The following is a 20,759-nucleotide window of genomic DNA, read 5'->3' on the forward strand; positions in this document are numbered from 1 at the left end:
CTACTCGAGAATATTTTCAATAGATCTAGAAAAATTACAAGGATTATCTCAAGAAATAAATAAGAAATTTTAAAATAAAAGTATTATATTCAATTCAATCTTGAGTGAGAGGATAGCGGTAAACCCTATGGGTCACGGTGCAAGTGTGAGTTGGATAAGTAGTAAATATTCAATAAAATTCCAGGGGCTATGTTCCCGGTGAATCTGATGGAATTATCATTTGATGAGTTAATATCATATTGGGTATAGGTTGTTTGTCTCTATAAATGATTAGTTCAGAAAGATGCAGAGGATATGAAAATTTTAGTTTTGGAAAGAAAGAAAAATAATCGCTCCAGATGATATCGACAATGATTGTGAAGAAAATGATGTTAGAAATATGTATAACTTTTCTGGATAATGTGTTAGATACTTAAATAATTAAAGTAAAATTGTATGATATTCCACAACTAGGGAATTTATAGATGTCTTTTCATATGAATTACTTGGGTTATCTCCAAATCGAGAGGGGAAAGTCAAGGTTGATGGTTATCAAGGTATTGAGCATGTTTCTATGATTTTGTATCAAATGATTTAAGTGAGTTAAGAGAATTAGAGTCTTAATTAAAAGAGTTGATGGATCAAGGTTGCATCAGACCGAGTGTTTCATTTTGGGGGAGTAATTGTGTTATTAGAAAAAAGAAAGATGAATATATGTAGTTATGCATAAATTATTGACAGTTAGATAAGGTAACAATAAAGAATAAGTATCATTTTTCGAGGATTGATAATCTATTTGATCAATGGAAAGGCACATCAATGTTCTTTAAGATAGACCTTAGGTCAGGATACCACCAATTTAAGATTTAAGAGGAGGATATATCAAATACAACTTTTTGAACTCATTATGGACATTATGAATTTGTGGTGGTATTTATAGATGATATTTTGGTGTATTCCAAACTAAGAGGATTTTATGAGAGACACCAATGTTTATACAACTTGAGTTGGATAAAGATTATGTGGTTGTTAGTGATGCATTTCTTAACGGCTTAGGAAGGGTGCTTATGCAAAAAGATAAAGTTGGGACATATGCCTCGATAAAGTTAAAGATTCACAAGAGGAATTACCCTACGCATGATTTAGAGTTGGCAGCAGTCGAGTTTGTTTTAAAGATTTGACACCTTTACCTGTATGGTAAGCAATGCTATAGGTTATGCTAATAGAAAAAGCCTAAAGTATTTGCAAACTCAAAAAAGTTGAACCTAAGATAGGTAAGATGAAAATTTCATGATAAGAATTGTATAAGTAGAAAATGAAGAGATTAAGGACTTTTAAGGTCAGGTCCAAAGGATGTTTGTATTATCATGAGAAACTTCGTATTCCGACGATGAAGAATTTAAGAAATATATTCTTTTTGGGGCATTAAGTCAATTAAGTATGCATTCAGATAGAAAAAAATGTATCAAGATTTAAAGAGTCGATTTGGTGGTTTGTTTGAAAAGAGACATCACGAAAATTGTGGCAAAGTGTCTGACGTACCAATAGAGGAAAAGGTGAGCATCAAATATTTTTTGGATTGTTACAATCAATTTCGATTCATGAAAGGAAAGGGGAAACGAGTCATTGTAGGCTTTGTTACAAGGCTACCTTTGACACTTAGCAAGAAAGACTCATTATGGTGGATTGCTGATAGATTTACTAATACATCTTACTTTATATTGGTACGAACATATTTTTCGATGGATACATATGATGAATTATGTATATAAGAGATAATTTGACTGCAAAGAGTTCCAGTATTGATCATGCCGAAAAGATCCAAGATTCACTTCAAGATTTTTGGAATTTCTTGCATAAAGTTTTAGATACTCGATTGAATTTTATTACAATCTTTCATCCACAGACAGATGGACAGTCAGAATGAACTATTTAGGTATTGGAAGATATGCTAAGGGTATATGCAATTGAGTTCCAAGGATATTGGGAAAGATATTTTCCTTTAGCGTAGTTTGCTTATAACAACAGTTACCACTCGAATATTAAGATGGATTCGTATGAAGCTTTGTATGGGAGGAAGTGTCGAACACCCTTAAATTAGTTTGAACTAAAATATCGAGACCTAGTTGGCCCTGATTTAACGAAAGAAATGAAAGAGAAAGTGATAGTTATCCAGAATAATATAAAGATAGTCTACGATCGACCAAAAGTCTTATGCTGATTTAAAAAGAAAAGAAATTGAATTAAAAGTGGGAGACAAAGTATTTTTTGAAGGTATTGCCTTGGAAGAAAGTATTACGATTTGGGCGAAAGGAAAGCTGAGTCCGAGATTCATTGGACCTTATGAGATTTTGAAAAAAAATCAAACCAATTGCATATCAATTAGCTTTGCCTCCGGATATGGATAAGATCCACAATGTTTTTCACGTATCGATGCTCAGTAGGTACCGATCAGATTCATCCCATGTTATCACACCAGAGGAAATAGAGATCCGACCGGATCTGACTTGCGAGGAAGAACCAGTGCGGATTTTGGCTCGAGAAAACAAAGAATTTTGTAACAAGAGAATTCCTTTAGTTAAAGTGCTCTGGCAGAATCATAGGGTAGAGGAAGCTACTTGGGAAAGAGAGGAGGACATGAGGAAGTAGTTTCCACACCTCTTTTTTTAGGCACTTCTCTAAATTCGAGGAAGAATTTTCTTTAGGGGAAGAATTGTAATAACCCAAATATCAGATTAGTGACCTTATTGAAAATATTTAAAATTTTGAAGACTTATTTAAATAATGATAAAAAGATAAGAAATGATTGGAATATTATTTTATACCAATTTGTAACCATGAATGAATATAGAGGGTATTTTGGTCCTTTAAGGAGAAGTGAATTTAAAATTCATTCCTTTTTAGGGATTTAAGGAATAAAATGGGGAAAAGAAAAGCCAACATAGTTATCTCATTTCTTTTTTTTCCCCATGTAAGGACAAACCTCCATAGCCAAAGGTAAGGCTTAATTTAACCATCTCTTCCTCTTGTTTTTGGGTTGTTCTTGGATCATTGAGTATTATAGAAGCTTATGGAAGGGTTAAATAAGATTAAAACTATGAGATGGATGAAATATTTGAGATTTAAGAAAATGGGTTTTTAAATGATATGCTAGAATATGAGTTTTTATTGGTGTTTATTTGTATATTTGACTTGTTAAAGAAGTAAATAAGATATTAGAAGCATTGGATGAGATTAAAAACATGTTAGAAAAAGTGGTATGCTTCTTATATGGAAATGATCTTTGGAGATTTTAGATGTTTTAAGAAGCTAAATGAAGGAAAATTAGTAGGGATAAGTAAATAAGAGTTTAATAGTATTATTGAGGGTAAACATAAGGAAATTTGACCAAATTTGGGTAAGAATCGGGCTGAAAAATGGAAAATCTGGGTAAAGGTATCGGTACTGATAGAATAATACCGATATTATAGGTTTAAATGGGTAGAAATATGATGAACAATACCAATAATAATGTAATTAGTATCGATACTGATGGGGTATTGATACCAAAAGGAAAATATTGATACCATGAATTACAGAATGTCAAAATGGTATCGATACTAAAAGGGGGTATCGGTCCCATAATATAGAAGTATCGATACCAGGGTAGGGGTACCGATACTATTGAGCCTAGAATTTAAAGAAAAGCTGAAATTGTTATAGAAATATAAATAATAGTACTTGTGAGTATTATTAAATTATAAATGCTACATGCTAGAGAATATACTAACAATTGGTATGGTGTGTGTCTTTAATGGATGATTGAGTAGATCGTAACCCAACTCCCGAGTCAAGCACGATCAAAGGCAAAGATAAAGTTTCCAAGTAGCTAGACATCCTTAAAGCATACAACCGATGCATACTAGGTGAGTGCATTTATTATGTACAATAAGAGTTATAAATGTGTGTGGTAAAAGTATATGTTACAATTGTATATCAGTACTATGTGTACTTTTGGCACTATGTGTGCAACCCACGTAATTCATCATAAGTTGATGAACAACCGTTTTAGCACTATGTGTGCAACCCACGGAATTCATCATAAGTTGATGAACAACCGTTTTGGCACTATGTGTGCAACCCACAGAATTCTTCATATGTTGATGAACAACCATATAGGCATTATGTGTGCAACCCACAAAATTCATCATATGTTGATGAACGACCATATAGGCACTAAGTGTGCAAACCACGGAATTCATAATGTGCTTATGAACGACCGTATAGGCACTAAGTGTGCAACCCACGGAATTCATAATGAGATTATGAATAACTGTATCAGCACTACGTGTGCACCCCAAAGAACGTATAATGATATGAAAATAATTAAATTTGTATTTGGATAGTTATGATATACTTATGTTTTGATTAAGGCATTTAGGTGCAACTCATGTACGAGGCAGTTTCATTTAATATATATATTGGGCAAGCAAAGGATAAATTATAAAATACTGATTGATAGGTATGCTGGACATACTAAAGATAATTATCATGTTATTTGCTTGAAGATTGGTTCGCCAAGCCTATTTGATGTATTGATATGAATTATACGATATTCATTTATGTTTTGATAATTTGGGATATACTTATATTTAAGTATAATTCATTTTGTATTACTATGCCTCACTAAGTAAATACTTAACGTGTGTTGGTTTCACTCGTAGGTAAAAGTTGAGATTAGAAGTAAAGAGTACCGAGCAACTCCAAGCATCAAGGAATATATTGCAATATCAGTAAGACATCATATGATGAGATTTTTGACTTAGTTTAGTGACATGTACTTATGATTGTCATATTAGATCTATTTTAATATTTTGGAAACTGGTTTGTAATAGATTAACTGTACCGTTTTATATGAATTTTAATATGAATAACATGAACTGATATTGCTAATCGGAGTAGAAGTGTTTAATATCTTATTAAATAATTTTATTTAAAGAAAATGAAAAAATTTATTGATTTTCAAGTATAGAGAATGTTTCAAAAGTCATGTGACATCTATGAGTCATGTACGGAAACGTATACGGAAAATGGGTGTTACAAAACCAATACATAATAAAATGAATAATTTTTCTTTTAACCGATCGATCATCGATCTCCAGCTATCGCCGTTGGTAATTACTATTGTCGACAAATATCTTTCATCAAATTCACCCCCCGTTAAATTAACTAAAACTCTCAAATTCATCATTTGTTCAAAATGGTCCTCCCCCCATTTTTTAGTTACCCTACCAATTCCAAAGTTTCGCCTTGATTCACACACTTGATTTTGGTAGGTGAGTGTTATAGCAGATATTTTCTGCATACACAAGGACTCAAATTCGAGACTTTACATAAGCGATATCTAGCTACTTACCACTTGAATCAACCCCTATTAGCGTCCTTCCCCATTTCAATTATATCTATTTCGTTTTTCTTTTTTTATTTAATCCCCACGCTAGCTTTCCATTTAGTAATTTTCCCTTTTTGACCTCCTAACACTAAAGCTCATTATTGAATCTTACGTTCAATAAGTAATTTTTACTAGGTAATTAATTATTTAAAGAACCATGGTAAGCCATGTGGTTATGTTGACTGAAATTTCTGTATATATTTTTGATATATTTTTTTGTATTTTCTATTGAAAATATGTGTTTGTTCTTAAAATTTTATAATTCTACTAATACAAAACACTCATTTCAAAAAAAAAAAAATTTATAAGTTCTCCCTACTTTAAATTTTACAAATTCAACTCTCTTAACATTAAATCCTACGTACATCCCGAGAATATAATGTGTTCCCTTTATCCCCTTTTCCAGCAAAACCATGGCCACTCATGCCCAATCCCCCATTACATATATATATATATATATATATATATATCATTGTCACTCATTTTCCCTTCCCTTTCACGATTCAAATAAAGCCAAGCTATATCATATTGTCTTTCACCTTATTTTTTTCCATTATAAAAGAAATGTTATTTAATGAAAAGCTCTTGGAAGAAAAGTCTTGTATTTTTTTTCTTTTCAACTATGGGTGTTTCAAGATGAAACAATAGACATGAAGAACTCGTGCATCGGATTTAATCAAGCTATAATAGGTAGAGGTAGCCATTACTTAGTTGTTAAAGGTATAACTAAATCACCAATTATAAACCCTACCGGTGAAGCACACCGACTGCTATTATATTATGTGAACAGATAAGGTGGTCTTAATTGGCTGCAAAATAGCCAACTTGTCTTTGGGCGTCGTCTTCTTCCACAATTTGCCCTCTCAATTATCACCAAATTAAGCAAACACTATATTTATATTATACTATCTACTTACAATTGTTTTCGATAATATAGAATCCACAACGTTCTACCATGTGAAAAGAAATGAAGCAACAAAACTCTCTTGTCGCCTTACCTATCTGGGTGAAGATGGCATATTTTGGCACTTGTTCAAATCCTACGGTCATCCTTGACTCCGTATATGATGTTATTTAAATCTTTTAAAATATACATATGATTTTTAGATAATCTAATTATATAGATTTTAATATTTGATATTTATTGAATAATAATTTCAACCCAATTGTTGTCTCCAAAAAAGAACATTTGTTGAAAATATACATATGGTCCCCGGTTAACCATTCTAGATAGACTTAGTATGAGAGATAGGCTTTTAAGAACAAACATTTTGGTTGATTCTAATTGTGTGATTTGTAGTAATGTTTTAGAGACCAAAGATCATTTGTTTTTTAATTGTCTATTTTCGCATTGCGTTTGGGGAGAGGTTTTGAGATTTTGTGGTTTGAGAAGAAATGTTACATATTGAAAACGGAAACTGGCCTGGACTGCTTCTTGTTGGAAGGGGAAGTCCTTGTTGGTTCTCATTTTAAAACTTAGTTGGTATTCTCATATGTACTATGTTTGGGAAGAGATGAATTTTCGCCTATTCAGGGATAGATCTCGGACTGTGAAGGAGATTACGGAGGCTATAGAACAAGTTGTTAGGGTGAAAGTTAACATCAATCAGTTTAATTGCTCGGACATTGTAAATAATAGGCTTTGTATAGTATGGATTATTCCCTAACTTTTGTTGGCGATCCATTTACTTTATAACTTCGTAGAGCAGTCTTTTACCTCTTGGATGATACAATTGAAACTTACAAAAAATAATTGTTGTCTCCAAGCTTCTAATTCAATGCTTACCTCCCCGCACTTTAAATTAGAAGCAAGTAAAATTCAATTTTATTTGTTTTAATTCATAATTTTATAAACATAATTTAATATTAAAAAAATCAGATTCAAATCGAGTTATAAAATAAAACTTGAATAATTCAAATTTTTTCGTAATTAATGGATTTTTTTTAAGTTCAAGTATCTTAACTAGTAGCAGAGCCACTTTTATGTGAAGCTGGACGCATATCTACTCTAGAATCCAAATTTTCCCTTAATAATTATCTATTTTTTATTATGTTTACCTTAATTTTATTTATGTTCATCTCGCATATAAAATTTTGAGTTATTAATATATGAGTACCCACCCTCAAAAGTATTTTTGGACTGTCATTATCCTCAACTCTATATGATATATGTATATCATATATGAAAAAATATGAAGAACTATACATGTATATCATATATGGTTATAAAAAATTATTTTAATTAAATCAATTAATACCATAATATTATAAATATTTAAAATTAAATTTAAATAGAAATTCAAACAACTCGATTCAACTAAAAAAAATTCAAATAAAATTTGAATTATAAAATATAAGTCATCAAATTGATTAATTAAAAATCTTTTAACTCGATTAAATGCTCACCCATACTCAAAACGAATCTATAACCTCAGAGTTGCTAAGGACCCACTTTTCGACTTACCGTTGAATTCAGTTAACCATAACTCCCAAGCTTCAAACATTTTATACTTTTCTAATTTTCTCACATTCAAAATAGATTCAGTTATTGTCAACGGCTCATATTTACTTGCTTATCATAAACCTTCCCGCACTTTATAATCTTGGGCTTTGCTTTAAATATGCGTCTTTTTGGTCACTCTTTTATCAGCCACTGTCTATCTTTTCTTTGTAATGGATGCCTCCTTTTCTTCTTTGTGGCTTCTCCAAATCTTAATCTTGACGACTCTATTTACAGTACACGCTCAGCTCCCAGGCGCGTGGGAACTCCTCGTTCCAAACGCCGGTGTAGCTTCCATGCACACGGCGGTGACTCGCTTCAACACAGTTGTTCTTTTGGACCGTACCAACATCGGACCTTCCCGCAAAATGCTACCAAAAGGCCACTGTCGTTACGACCGAAACGACGTCCTGCTCAAAAAGGACTGTTACGCTCATTCCGTTCTGTTCGATCTAAAAACAAATCAAATCCGACCGTTGATGATCCTCACCGACACCTGGTGCTCATCGGGACAGTTCCTCCCCGACGGGACGCTTTTACAAACCGGAGGCGACTTGGACGGGCTTAAAAAGATCCGGAAATTCGAACCGTGTGAACCGGACATGTTTTGCGATTGGGTGGAGCTCAAAGCGTGGAGTTAGTTAATGGAAGGTGGTACGCAACGAACCAAATATTACCCGACGGAACGGTGATTATCATCGGCGGGAGAGGAACGAACACCGTTGAATATTATCCGCCGAGGAAAAACAAAAATGGCGCCGTCGAACTGAAATTCTTGGCTGATGTAGAAGATAATCAGATGGATAATTTATACCCTTACGTTCACCTTCTCCCCAATGGTCACCTTTTCGTTTTCGCCAATAACAAAGCAGTGATGTATGACCACGAAGATAATAAAGTCATTCGTGAATACCCAAATTATTAGGGGGTCCACGGAATTATCCCTCAGCTGGATCGTCGGTGATGCTGGCACTCGTCGGCGACTTTTCAACCGCCGTGGTTGTTATCTGCGGTGGAGCCCAATATGGAGCTTTCATCGAGAGGAGTACCGATACGCCGGCGCACGGCAGCTGTGGCCGCATTGTAGCGACCGACCCGAACCCGGGTTGGGAAATGGAGGATATGCCATTCGGGCGGATCATGGGAGATATGGTAATGCTTCCCACGGGTGATTCATTGATCATTAATGGAGCTCAAACGGGAACACAAGGCTTCGAGATGGCTTCAAACCCGTGTTTAAACCCAGTTCTTTACCGACCCGATCAACCCGTCGGTTTACGCTTCATGACTTTGAACCCGGGAACGGTTCCCAGAATGTACCATTCAACGGCCAACTTGTTACCCGATGGGCGGGTTTTATTAGCGGGTAGTAACCCGCATTATTTGTATAATTTCGCCGCAGAATTTCCAACGGAATTAAGGCTCGAAGCATTTTCACCGGAGTATTTGTCTCAGGATCGGGCCAATATCCGACCCGAAATCATAGGAATCCCCGACACGGTACGTTACGGCGAGGCTTTTGAAGTTTTTGTATCGGTTTTGTTGCCGGTTGTCGGAATTGTGGAGGTTAATTTTGCGAGCGCGCCGTTTGCAACGCATTCATTTTCACAAGGTCAACGGTTGGTAAAACTTACCGTTACCCCATCGGTTCCAGATAATGGTCGGTATATAATTAAGTGTACGGCGCCGCCAAATGGAGCGGTTGCTCCACCCGGCTATTATATGGCCTTTGCAGTTAACCAGGGCGTGCCAAGCGTCGCACGTTGGGTTCATTTGGTTGCCTAAATTGTTTAATTTTAAAACAATTTTCTAATACATAATATTCTCATAATAATCCAGCTTCCCGTTAAACTGTTTAAATCTATAATTTTTTTCCATGAATCAACTAATCTTAATTATTAAAGAAATCATTATTGTTTTTTTGAGGTTGTAGGTTTAAAGATCAACGATTACAAAAGTGATTGAACGTTTATTGTTAAATGGTTAAAAATATTTAGAATATATTATTTTTGTAATCATCTTAGTTTAATAAAAAAAACTATAATTTCCGTCGTACATCTTCCCTAAAAATTAAAGAGTGTGATTAAAAATTCCAATTATACTTAATTCTATAAAATTCATAAATTAAATAATTAATTAAACTATGTATAACAATACGTAACAACGTAACTGTTTATCCATAAATATAATCTAAGTTTACAAATTATACTTAGGTTTTTATTAAAAGATAATTCTAAGTTTATTATTAAAATTTTACTTATTCCTTTAAAAGAACCTTCTTAGGTTGAATATAAAAAGCTTAATTATTATTATTATTGTTGTTGTTGTTTTGAAATGCTGTCAACATCTTAAGACCAACCCTTCCAACTTGTTAGTTAGGCGTTAATGATGATGCCGAAATGTGCAGTTAGCTTAGCTTATACAATTTGTAGGATAAAGATTAGCCATTAAAACCACATTTGATAGTTGTTGAAAATTAATTACTTAAACCCTCTTTCATCATCTTCCTTTCGTGCAAAAGAAGTTGCAATCTCAGAATACGTTAGTGTAAACTATATCTACAACCACTTAATTTTATTAAGATATATTTTTTTGTCATTCAATCCTAAAGCTTAATTAAAAAATAATATTTAAATTATACCATTTTCCCATTTTAGATACTTTGAATATTTTTCGCTCAATTTAGGTCAAAGCGTCACTTGCCTGTCATCATCCTCCCTAATTGGCTATCGTCTTTGTCATCATTCCAAACCCCTAAATCTCTAAACTTAAATCCATATATTTGTAAAATTTCAAATATTCAAATCCTTAATCATCATCAATCGTCCCTTAAGATGATTAAATAGTAGCTAAGAAATTACTTGTGGCTTAAAATTGATTTTACTTAGAAGCAAGGGATTCCGGTGGTTCACACGATGTTGGGGTTTTGGTTGGTCGATGTTGTTGTTGGCGGTCGACAACAGTAAGGAGGATTGAAATTAGGGACTCTGAGTATTTTTAGGGATTTGAGTTCTTTTATAATTTTAGTAAAGTTTGGTTTTTAGAAAAATTAATAATCTTAAGTTTTTTTTAAACATAAAATTTTCAAAAATATATATATAACGTGACATATGTCATACGACGATTTCTTTTAATAATATTGACGGACAAAACACTTAAAATAATAACAAAAAAAATATCAAACATCTATATTGCACGAAAAATACTTTAAATACATAAAGTGAACAAAATATATAATTTAGGCACTTATTTTTTTTTCTTACTTTGGTGAATTGGAACCTTTGTTCTTATAGCATGATGTATATTACAGCCAATCCACCATGAAAATTCCGGAAGAAATACCTGGGAACTGTCGCAAATGTTCCTGCATCACCAATCCTATGGTATTTGAAGCAATCATCTATGTTAACAGCCTTCTCTTACACACCACTTTAGGAATAATTCAATCAACATACAGCAAAAGCCACAGACCATTCTTTCCTTTTTCAGCCTCGCAAGCAATGATTCATCTAAATTCAAAACATTTGTGGCTAAAACATTCATGTTTAACATCCATTATCATTTCCCAAATGGTTAAGGGATCTTTATAACAAAATATAGTTTCAGTTTACTGCACTCCACTCCATTTTGCCCAATCTACAAACTGCATCCCACCATAAATATTGTTTGCAAATCGGACACCGACTGTGAAAGCCATTGCAACCGGTGGAACCTGCTTAGCCAAAGGTGAGGCCTCCACCAACTGTTCCAATCCGTTGATGATCTGATAACGAGTATTCGAGGAAACTGCAAGAAAAACACCTGAAAATAGGAGATGAAATCAGTACATGCATAGTAAAGAAGCAAGATTACCCAAGCAAACAGAAATCCCAATTCCAACCAATAAAATTAGATGACCCTTATTCCCATATGTAATGGGTAAGAGGGAGGTAGGATATAGATTGCCCCCAACGCTAGGTTGAGAACAGCTTCCGTAGGAGACCTCTGAATTATGAAATACCTTCCGTGGGACTCGATCCCACGACCCAAGGTTAAAACCTTGTGCTCTACCAACTGAGCTAGATGTCATTTCAATGCCAACCAATAAACAATCCACATTTTAGTGATAGATCATACGTACCCCAGAGAGCTGCACTCTTCAGAAGAGGTGGCACAGGTATGTCCTCTTCCGACTTTTTCACGCTCCTGAGGGATGGAAAAATATGTATGGTAAGAAATGAGAAAATTCAAGAAAATGATGCATCCTTAAAACCTAGTCATTCCTTCATAATAGCAGCTCAATTTTCCATAAGTAAATCCATATCAGATTAAGTTTTTGTACAAAGCACATGATAAGAAGAGATGGTTGGTTTGAATTCACATCAAAGAAACACAATTTGTTTAATGAAGAAAACATCATATACAGCATAATTATACTTCGTTTTAATCATTAAGATTATCGTAAGATCTCTGTAAAAAGATAAAAATAAAAAATAAAACGAACAAATAGAAGTCAGCAACTGAGAGAAATAAGGATGCATATACCTCTTGGCATCATTATCAAATTTGCGATTCCTTGGCCTATGATGCCACATGCAAATCCAACCGATCCATAAAGGACTCCTGAATTTTTTTTATCATTAATATCTTTCGAACAAAGATGTGCCTAGAAGTTTGTTTCCATATGATAAATTTTACCTTGTAAAAGTATGTACCAATTCTCTGGTTTACCGTAAATCTACAACCAGGTCTTTCCGCTTCAAACACACTGTACAAGATTATAAAGGAAGAGACTAATGAAGAAAGTTTTTATACCTTCAAAGCTGCAAATAACACAAGTACATGACACAAAATATACTAAGAAACAAAGTTAGAAAGTCATGCTGAGTCCATATCTAAGTAATTTCTATTGCTTGTTATGATAACCTGCTAGGGAGAGCTCCATAAGCACGTTGCACACGCCCAAGGAACCCTTTCGATATAGATGGTTGCCCGATACGTACATATGGAGCCAGCATGCCAACTAAAGCAATATTCACCACCACTCCAACCAAAAGATCAGCAAGATACAACTCAAATTCGGCCCAGAAATCCTTGCCCCTCTTTTGAACTTCCGCAAGGGTGGCACAGCAAGAATCAATGACTATCTGCATTACAACAAAGCAATGATGGTAATCAATTTATATGAATCTTGGTAATGGAAACCCCATATTGGGGTTATTCTCAATTTCTCATATACTTTAGATTTTAAAAGATCTAAGCTTTTGCTTCCAACGAGCATCAGAGACTATAATAATAGGAAGTCAAAAACCATTTCTTCAAGTTTCAGCTTATTAACTCATCTTTGGCAATTGACCATGAAAATGGAGACCCGAAGCCGAGTCGCCATGTACTAATCTAAACAGATAATAAAAAGTCATTATAGGATAAAACAATGATGGCAACATGAAAATTGGCAATGCAAACCCCACATTAAAGCACTCTCGAAAACTTTTGTTTTAGTGTTCATAAAGATCTTAAGCTCTGCTTCCAAGGAGCCTGTAATAACCTCAAACTATTTCTTCAAGTTTCAGCTTATCTTTGGCATTTCAACATGAAAATGGAGAACCAAATTATCATTTTCCAATCGGAACAGGTAATACATGAGTCATCATACGAATCCATAGCTAGCAGTACATTATTCGGTATAAGAGTTCATAACAATGTAGGCACAAAGATGATCATTGAACAAACCTCAGTTCCAATCTTGAAAAGAAAAGACGGGTCGGCCAACATCCGGTTTCGAAGCATTCCCCATGACTTCATCGCAAATCCTAGAGGCCAACTTGATCCCTGCAACAAAATAAGCATCAAATACACTTCAATCACAAAATTTACTCAAATTTTAATGCAAAATTTGAACATTCACCCAAAAATCAGCAAACTTTTACTATTATTGATTGATTACTGCAAATCCAAATATCGGAGGAGTAGCAATTTACGAATCCCAGCACTTTTTGCTGCCTCCAACATGTCTGAAGGAAGCGTAGCCCCTCTAGCATTTGACTCCTTCATAACTTCCTCAAATTTCATTATTGGCCCAAACTCTTCCTCTTCTGGATCACCCTTTTCACCGTCACTGCCGGCGCCACCGCTGCCTCCTCCTCCGCCACCGCCATTATTGAACTTGCCATTTCCATCATTCCCGTCAAAAAATCCCCCACTGTTTCCTTCATCGATTTTAGCTTCCTCATCACTTCCCAAAATCCTAACTTCTTCTGTCCTAATACTACTCTCACTACTTTTCTTACTTACTATACTGGTTGCCGCACCAGATTGAGGCTCTACCTCAGGTCGTTGAGACAAGCTTAAAGTTACTGGCTTTGGTTTCTTCTTCACTGAGAAAACAAATCTTCTACTACTATTTCTAACAAAGCTCAAATCGTGACCCCATAACTTCCGTAAAACGGCATCGTTCTTGACATTCACCAAATGTGACAACCCGAAACCCGACATTCTTTTTTCTTTTGTTGTGTCAACAAATAGTTGAAACTGCAAAAAGCTGCAACATTATTAAACACCAAAGACGATTAGCTTATAATACAAAAGAGAAAGTTTGAACAAAAGAAAAGTTAGCAGATTTTAAAAAGAAACAAACCCTTGTTTGTTGGTGGCTGTAAAAACGAATACTTTGAAGGCGGGGACGCGGCGGGGCGTAATAAGAGTTAGAGACGCTCCTTTGATTATTTGATTCCCCCTGAGTTTAGGGATGTAAACGGACGGTCGGGTGCGGATACCTCCTATCTTCATCTCATTCCTATACTCACTTAATATTTTTTAATCACCACCCGTCCACCATCAAGTACAAATTTTAAATCTACACCTGCCCACTCGTGTATATTTTTAAATCCATCCTACACCAATACTACTAGCGACATACTATCTAGACCCGCCTATAGCAAACTAATGGATGTTGGAGTTGATTCCAGACAGTTCGTGATGGGGTAACAGCGCATGTTTCAATTTGTCAGAGGAGTAGCTCTATGAATGTTATGGAGATAAATTGTAGGGAGCATGTAGTCGCAGAGCTGGATTGTTGTGTTGCTTTCGATGTTATGAAAACTGTTGCTTTTGATGTTAATGTTTATAGTACGATTAATTTGTGTTTGGATGGGCAACATGAGCTAAAGAACATGAAAAGTGACGTGGTTAGTGGGATTATGAGTTTAATCAAAGAGTCGAATATTTCCCTAATTAAAGACCAGATTAAAGACTAAATATCTTTAATATTTAGATAAATTATATGTTATATATTATATAATATTAAAATTTATAAATTAGTCTCTAAAATTACACCAAAATTCGTAATGGTCCAAAATTTAATAAATATTTAGTTGGGTGGGCGGATGTGGGGAGGGCGAATGCGGGGCGGGTGGATGCAGGGCGGATGCGGGGCGGGTAATGTCTCAAACCCATTACCCGCCCACCACCCATGACGGTACCACTTTATAAATCCACACCCGTCCACTACCCGCTAAAATTATACCCATCCCCGTTCCAATTAAAACGAATGCAGTACGAAATCTACGAAACTGTACCCGTCTGCCATCCCTAGTTGAGTTGAGGAACCATTGGGACCAAGGATTTGTATGCTCGGTGGGATGTTGAGGCACGTGTGTCTAGGGTTTTGGTAACTTAGCACGTGTGGGGGAGTTCATGCAAGCTTCAAAGTTGGACAAAGATCAAGCTTTCATCACTTTATCATAGTGGTGATCACACTAGCTTAATCCGCTTCCAACTTGGAGAAAATTAAAATTACATTTTAAAATGATAAATAATATTATTTACAATTGAATGACAAATAATACCTTTAGATTTTCAAAACAAATATAATGAAGTACTTAATTTGATTTGGATTGAGTTAATATCAGAGTGTTTTTCATAATAAACTTAAGTTGATTAAAAAAAATTGTTCCTTCTCGGACAAAAGATGACATTCTTTTAAAGAAGTTGGGTGAACAAAGCAAACATCGTAGGAATTTTTTTGATGAATCTTTTATAATAGTAAAAAACTTTGATCTTTATCAATATTCTTCGAAAATTTCTAATTAGGGATTGCTTGAATCTTCTTAAGATCGACTTGGATTCCAGTAAATAACACGATACGACTTAAAATAGGAAGTTCAAATAATAAAAACTCATTTGCTTAGTTTTACACACAATTGCTTCTCTTGAATAGTTTAAAGAACTATTTGAAGGTGCTAATCATAATCATTCTCGATTTTGGAGCATACAAGGATGTCATCAATGAATACTATTATGAACTAATTTAGATAGTGTTAAAAAATTTGATTAATCAAATCCATGAAAAAAATAGAAATAGAAATATACACATGACTGAACAGAATAACTTAGAACTTATAATATCCGTATCAAGTCCTAAATGTGATTTTCGAAATGTAAAACTCTTTCATTTCCATCTAATAATATCTAAATTAAATATTGATATTGAAAAATACTGAAACTCCATTTAACTAATCAAGCAAATCATTGATTCTCGACATTAGATATTTATTTTTTATTGTAGGTCTGTTTAACTATTCTGATTGATATAAAACTTCATCTAACCATTTTTTTATGAACAATATTAGAGCATCTTAAAATGATATATATATCGTACAGAGTCTCGATCTAACAATTCTTGAAGCCTAAACCTAGAATTCAACTAGATTCATTCTATACAAAGCGATTGAGATATAAGTAGATCTTCTAAAGTTGAAAGATGCGCTCTTCCCATATTCTCATCGAAGATCTTTCATAGTTTGGAAAACGTAACAATTGAAAGAACCTTTTTGGGCATATATCTCATGCTTATTAGTCCAATGGCAACTATTTATTCAATACCCAAAATCAAGGAAGGACTTAAACAAGAGATTAACGATTCTTTTCAGAACCCTTTTAACGATTACAGCATAAAGTTGTAGTTTTTAGGTCTGATTAGGAATTAGGATCCTTTCAAATCAACCAAATTTCAGCCTACTGCATGATTTATGAAGAGAAAAATAATTATTTTTAATAGTACGTGTATATTATAAGGTAATATTTATTTAAAATTTTATTAATCAATTGACACATATTCTACTGACGCGGCTGCTAGAACCAAATACCTCTAAAAATAATAATATTATTTTACCACTGATAAACGTAATTTCAGCACTGTCTATGAAATAATGACTATATTGACTTAAGTATATAAAATTATCGCAAACCCTGTTGAATAATTACATTTTTTTAATACTTTGAAATGATTACAACTAGGGACAGATGCAAGATTTTATGTTATAGGTGACAAACTTATAAAATTTTAAAGGGGAGATAAACTTATAAAATTGTAGGGGGCGAAAACATTTTTTCAACTAAAAATACAAAGAAAATATCTATAATATATACAAATTTAAAATTTCTAGGGCGATATCGCCCCCTCCAAGTCCATCCTTGATTACAACATAATATTTGTTCATAGTTTTCTTAATTTATTAATAACGTACACATACTCTGTTGACACATTTGTTCGAACCCCGAATCCTAAAAAAAATAGCATTCCCTTTTATCACCAAAATCACTCAAAAAATATAATAACAATTACGTTAATCATTAACAAAAAACATGAATACAACATAATATAAATATTTGATGTGTTGACACCCGTTTTCATCCTTCTATTATTATTATTATCAATATTATTATTATTATTATTAGTATTATTATAATTATGATTATTAATATTATTTTTTATTTATTTTACACCCCAACATAACCGACCCATAACCCCTTACACCCAAGTTACAACTTAAGAATTGGGCCCAATTACAAGTAACCCAAACTTGGCCCAATACTAACCCTAATTTAGGGTTTCTAACCCCTCTTCACGCAACCGCCTCCCAGCCGTTGGATCTGATTTTAGATCTAATAGTCTAGATGTAACAAAATTAGGGTTTTACCCTAAGTTTCCACCCATCGCCGCCCCACCAAGGGTCTTCTGCTGCCGCCCATCTCCACCAATCAGATCTTCCCCCTTGCTGCACCAACCCCTGACCACCAATGTTACCACCAACCAAGTCCCTTGCCATTATTAGATCACCCAAATCAGCAAGACAACCAACATACACGCAAGCAATGATTTCCTTTTCTAATCATTTGTTTTTTTAAAAGAAAACAAAAAATTAAAAGCTGTAAAAATATGGGTTATAAAACCCGAATGATGTAAAGAGAAAGGGTTCTCCTCTCGATTTTCCAAAAAGAAAAGCAATAAAAAAGGTAGAAACATTGGAAGGTATTTTTTTGGTTTTATTAGTTTCAAACAAAGCAAAAAAAATATTAAAAAGACTTGCATGCAACCGAAAATAAAGAGAAAAGGGTTAGATCTACCTTAGAGTGGGAGTCAAACCGGAGAGGGGTCGATTCGTCTTTGTCGAAGGTCTCTGGAGTGCGAGAAAACTGAAAGGTCGGGGGTTTTAGGGTTGTTTAAGGTCTTTTTAGGAAGTTTTAGCCTTGGATTTAGGATTAGAGAGATAGATCAGGGTTTAAGGAGTGTTTCAAGGTTGATTTAAGGGTTTCGATCACCGTGTGTGGTAATCAGAATGGCGGCCGAAGGTGGAGTAAGGCGGCCGACAGTGGGTCAGTCGAGGGAAAATGAGAGAAAAGTGATAGGGTTTTGATTTTTTTTAAGTTTCGGTTTAAAATGAGAAAAAATGGAAAGTTGTATTAATAGAAAAAGTTAGAGGGAAATCACACTTAGGTTCCCTTACTTGCACGTGTTTTTACAAAATAGCACCTATAGGGGCAGGTTCTGTAATTTACCCTTTTCCATATAAGCTTTGTAATTTTTGGTTTAATTGCTATTTAGTCCCCTTAACCTTAGCGTGTTTTTTCATATTAGTCATCTGTAGGGACCGATTTAGTAATTTACCCATTTTTGTGCATGTTATATATTTTTAAGGTTATTTGCGTTTTAATCCTCTATGTTTAATGTGTTTTTACATTTTAGTCATGTATAGTGATGATTTAATTTTTTTTAAATACTTATGGATTGTTTAGGCAATTTACCCATTTTTATTTTAATGCATGTTTTAGGCTTATAAAAAATAAAAAATTAGGAAATAGTCCCTATAGTTTTTGCATGTTTATATTTCGAACTGTAATATGTTTTTCATTTAATTTAATTTGGCCATGCAATTTTATTTTATTTTAATTTGGTCCTCATGTTTTATTTATTTTTATTCTTTGTACTTTTAGCACTCAATATTAAAAATGCTCATTTTAGTCACTTTTGCATTTTATTTTGTTTTAACTTTTGACATGATGTTTTGTTTGTTTATATGTTACCCTATTTTCATTTTATTTTATTTTAATTTTTGCATGTTGCTTGCACGTTATTTCATTTTAGCCATTAATTAATTTTGCATGATACCCTCATAAGTATTTCTTGACTCGAATCAAAATAATTTGACTAAGGGTAATATTCGTTCATGTTAATATTGTCATAAAGTGACTGCCTTAACATATAAGAAAGTTACTTTCAATAATCTTAAAATGAAAGTCCATCCCACTTACTGACACAAATTAAATTGAGTCCATTTTAAAATTTGGGGATTGGGAAAAATATCATGTTCTTTTAAATAAATTCACCAAGAAACGATTGTTAGATCGAATCTACTCTCTCGTCTCAATGTATTTAAATAATTGAACATCCTTATTCTCATTAAGTATTGGTAAAAACAAATAATTAATTATACTTGTTTGATGTATGCTTTTAATTTGTTTTATTTTTGCATTTTTTTCCAATAGGATTTCAAAATAGTTACACTCGAATCGATATTGAGAATAGTAATGTCTTTTCATTTCGATTGGAGTAATGAATGACTGCTTTAAGGCATGAGAGGTCATTTATTCTCGATTGGAAATAATTAGATATTATCGTTTTCACTCAATCAATATTGAATTTTAAGACGAAATAGTGATATATCTTCATTTCGATTGAAGTAATAAATGACTTCTTTAAGGCACGAGAGGTCATTTATTTTCGATTGGAAATAATTAGATATCATCGTTTTCTCTCTTAAAATTATTTTGGTGTTGTTATGTTGAATTAATAATGAACTTTAGAATGAAATTTTAATATTTCTTTATTTCGATTGGAGTAATAATCGATTCCTTTAAGGTATGAGAGGTCGATTCTTCTCGATATTCGTCCTAAAATTCAAAGGATATTACTTGTATGTGATCTTAAATTAAATTAGACTAGAATTCTTAAGTTTCATTGCAAAGACAACTAATTAATCAACTAGGTACCGATTTAGGGCGTTGTGGGGGTGCTAATCCTTCCCCACACGTAACCGACTCCCGAACTTAAATTTTGGTAACACGGACCACAAATTTGTTATTTTAATTAAAATGAATGTTTTTAAAATGACAAATACTTGTTGGGTGCCCAATCACACCCTAATCAAAGATTGATGGTGACTCCTCAAACCACATTTTATCGTTGACAGGTCATCAAAATAATTTGAAACGAGCTTCCATTTTCAAAAAACCATTTCGATAGCTTGACGACTCCACTGGAGACTTTTTTATATAGTCAGACTGATAGTCAATTAATTAATTTTCTTTGCAAATGAAAATTACAAGTTCGTTCTAATTTAGCTCTTGATCCGTTGATTGGTTTAAATAATTTTTTTATAATTTGATCAACCATTAAATAGTTGTATTAATTCGTTTGTTGGTGTCTTCAGCGTAAATAATTGTTCAAGATTTTGAGTTTTCTGTTTGGTGCTTTGTTTCGCTTTTCCTCACACACTGCACAGTTGCATTTGAATAACATGAGATAAAACC

The 20,759-nt window shown here is 33.6% G+C and overlaps 1 protein-coding gene and 1 pseudogene across 1 annotated transcript; one reads left to right on the forward strand and one right to left on the reverse strand.

The window, feature by feature from the left end:
• The first annotated feature begins 7,952 nt into the window (after positions 1-7,952).
• Positions 7,953-9,772, forward strand: LOC120188320 (annotated as a pseudogene).
• Positions 9,773-11,440: 1,668 nt separating this feature from the next.
• LOC120188331 (protein RETICULATA, chloroplastic-like) lies at positions 11,441-14,611 on the reverse strand. Its single transcript, XM_039191786.1, has 8 exons — positions 14,527-14,611; positions 13,842-14,430; positions 13,623-13,727; positions 12,816-13,036; positions 12,589-12,657; positions 12,444-12,514; positions 12,031-12,105; positions 11,441-11,711 (listed from the first exon to the last, which is right to left on the reverse strand). The coding sequence occupies exons 2-8, from the start codon at positions 14,382-14,384 to the stop codon at positions 11,518-11,520; spliced, it is 1,278 nt and encodes a 425-aa protein (XP_039047717.1). The 5' UTR covers positions 14,385-14,430; positions 14,527-14,611; the 3' UTR covers positions 11,441-11,517.
• Positions 14,612-20,759: the final 6,148 nt, after the last annotated feature.

This window comes from Hibiscus syriacus, unplaced genomic scaffold, assembly GCF_006381635.1.
Source record: "Hibiscus syriacus cultivar Baekdansim isolate YM2019G1 unplaced genomic scaffold, ASM638163v2 tig00004046_pilon, whole genome shotgun sequence".
Lineage (NCBI taxonomy): Eukaryota > Viridiplantae > Streptophyta > Magnoliopsida > Malvales > Malvaceae > Hibiscus > Hibiscus syriacus.

Coding starts and splice junctions, on each gene's coding strand:
- LOC120188331 (XM_039191786.1), bottom strand. CDS start 14,384: ATGTCGGGTTTCGGGTTGTCACATTTGGTGAATGTCAAGAACGATGCC. Junction 13,728..13,841: donor TACTCCTCCGATATTTGGAT/TTGCAGTAATCA, acceptor ATGCTTATTTTG/TTGCAGGGATCAAGTTGGCC. Junction 13,037..13,622: donor TTTTCAAGATTGGAACTGAG/GTTTGTTCAATG, acceptor GTTGTAATGCAG/ATAGTCATTGATTCTTGCTG.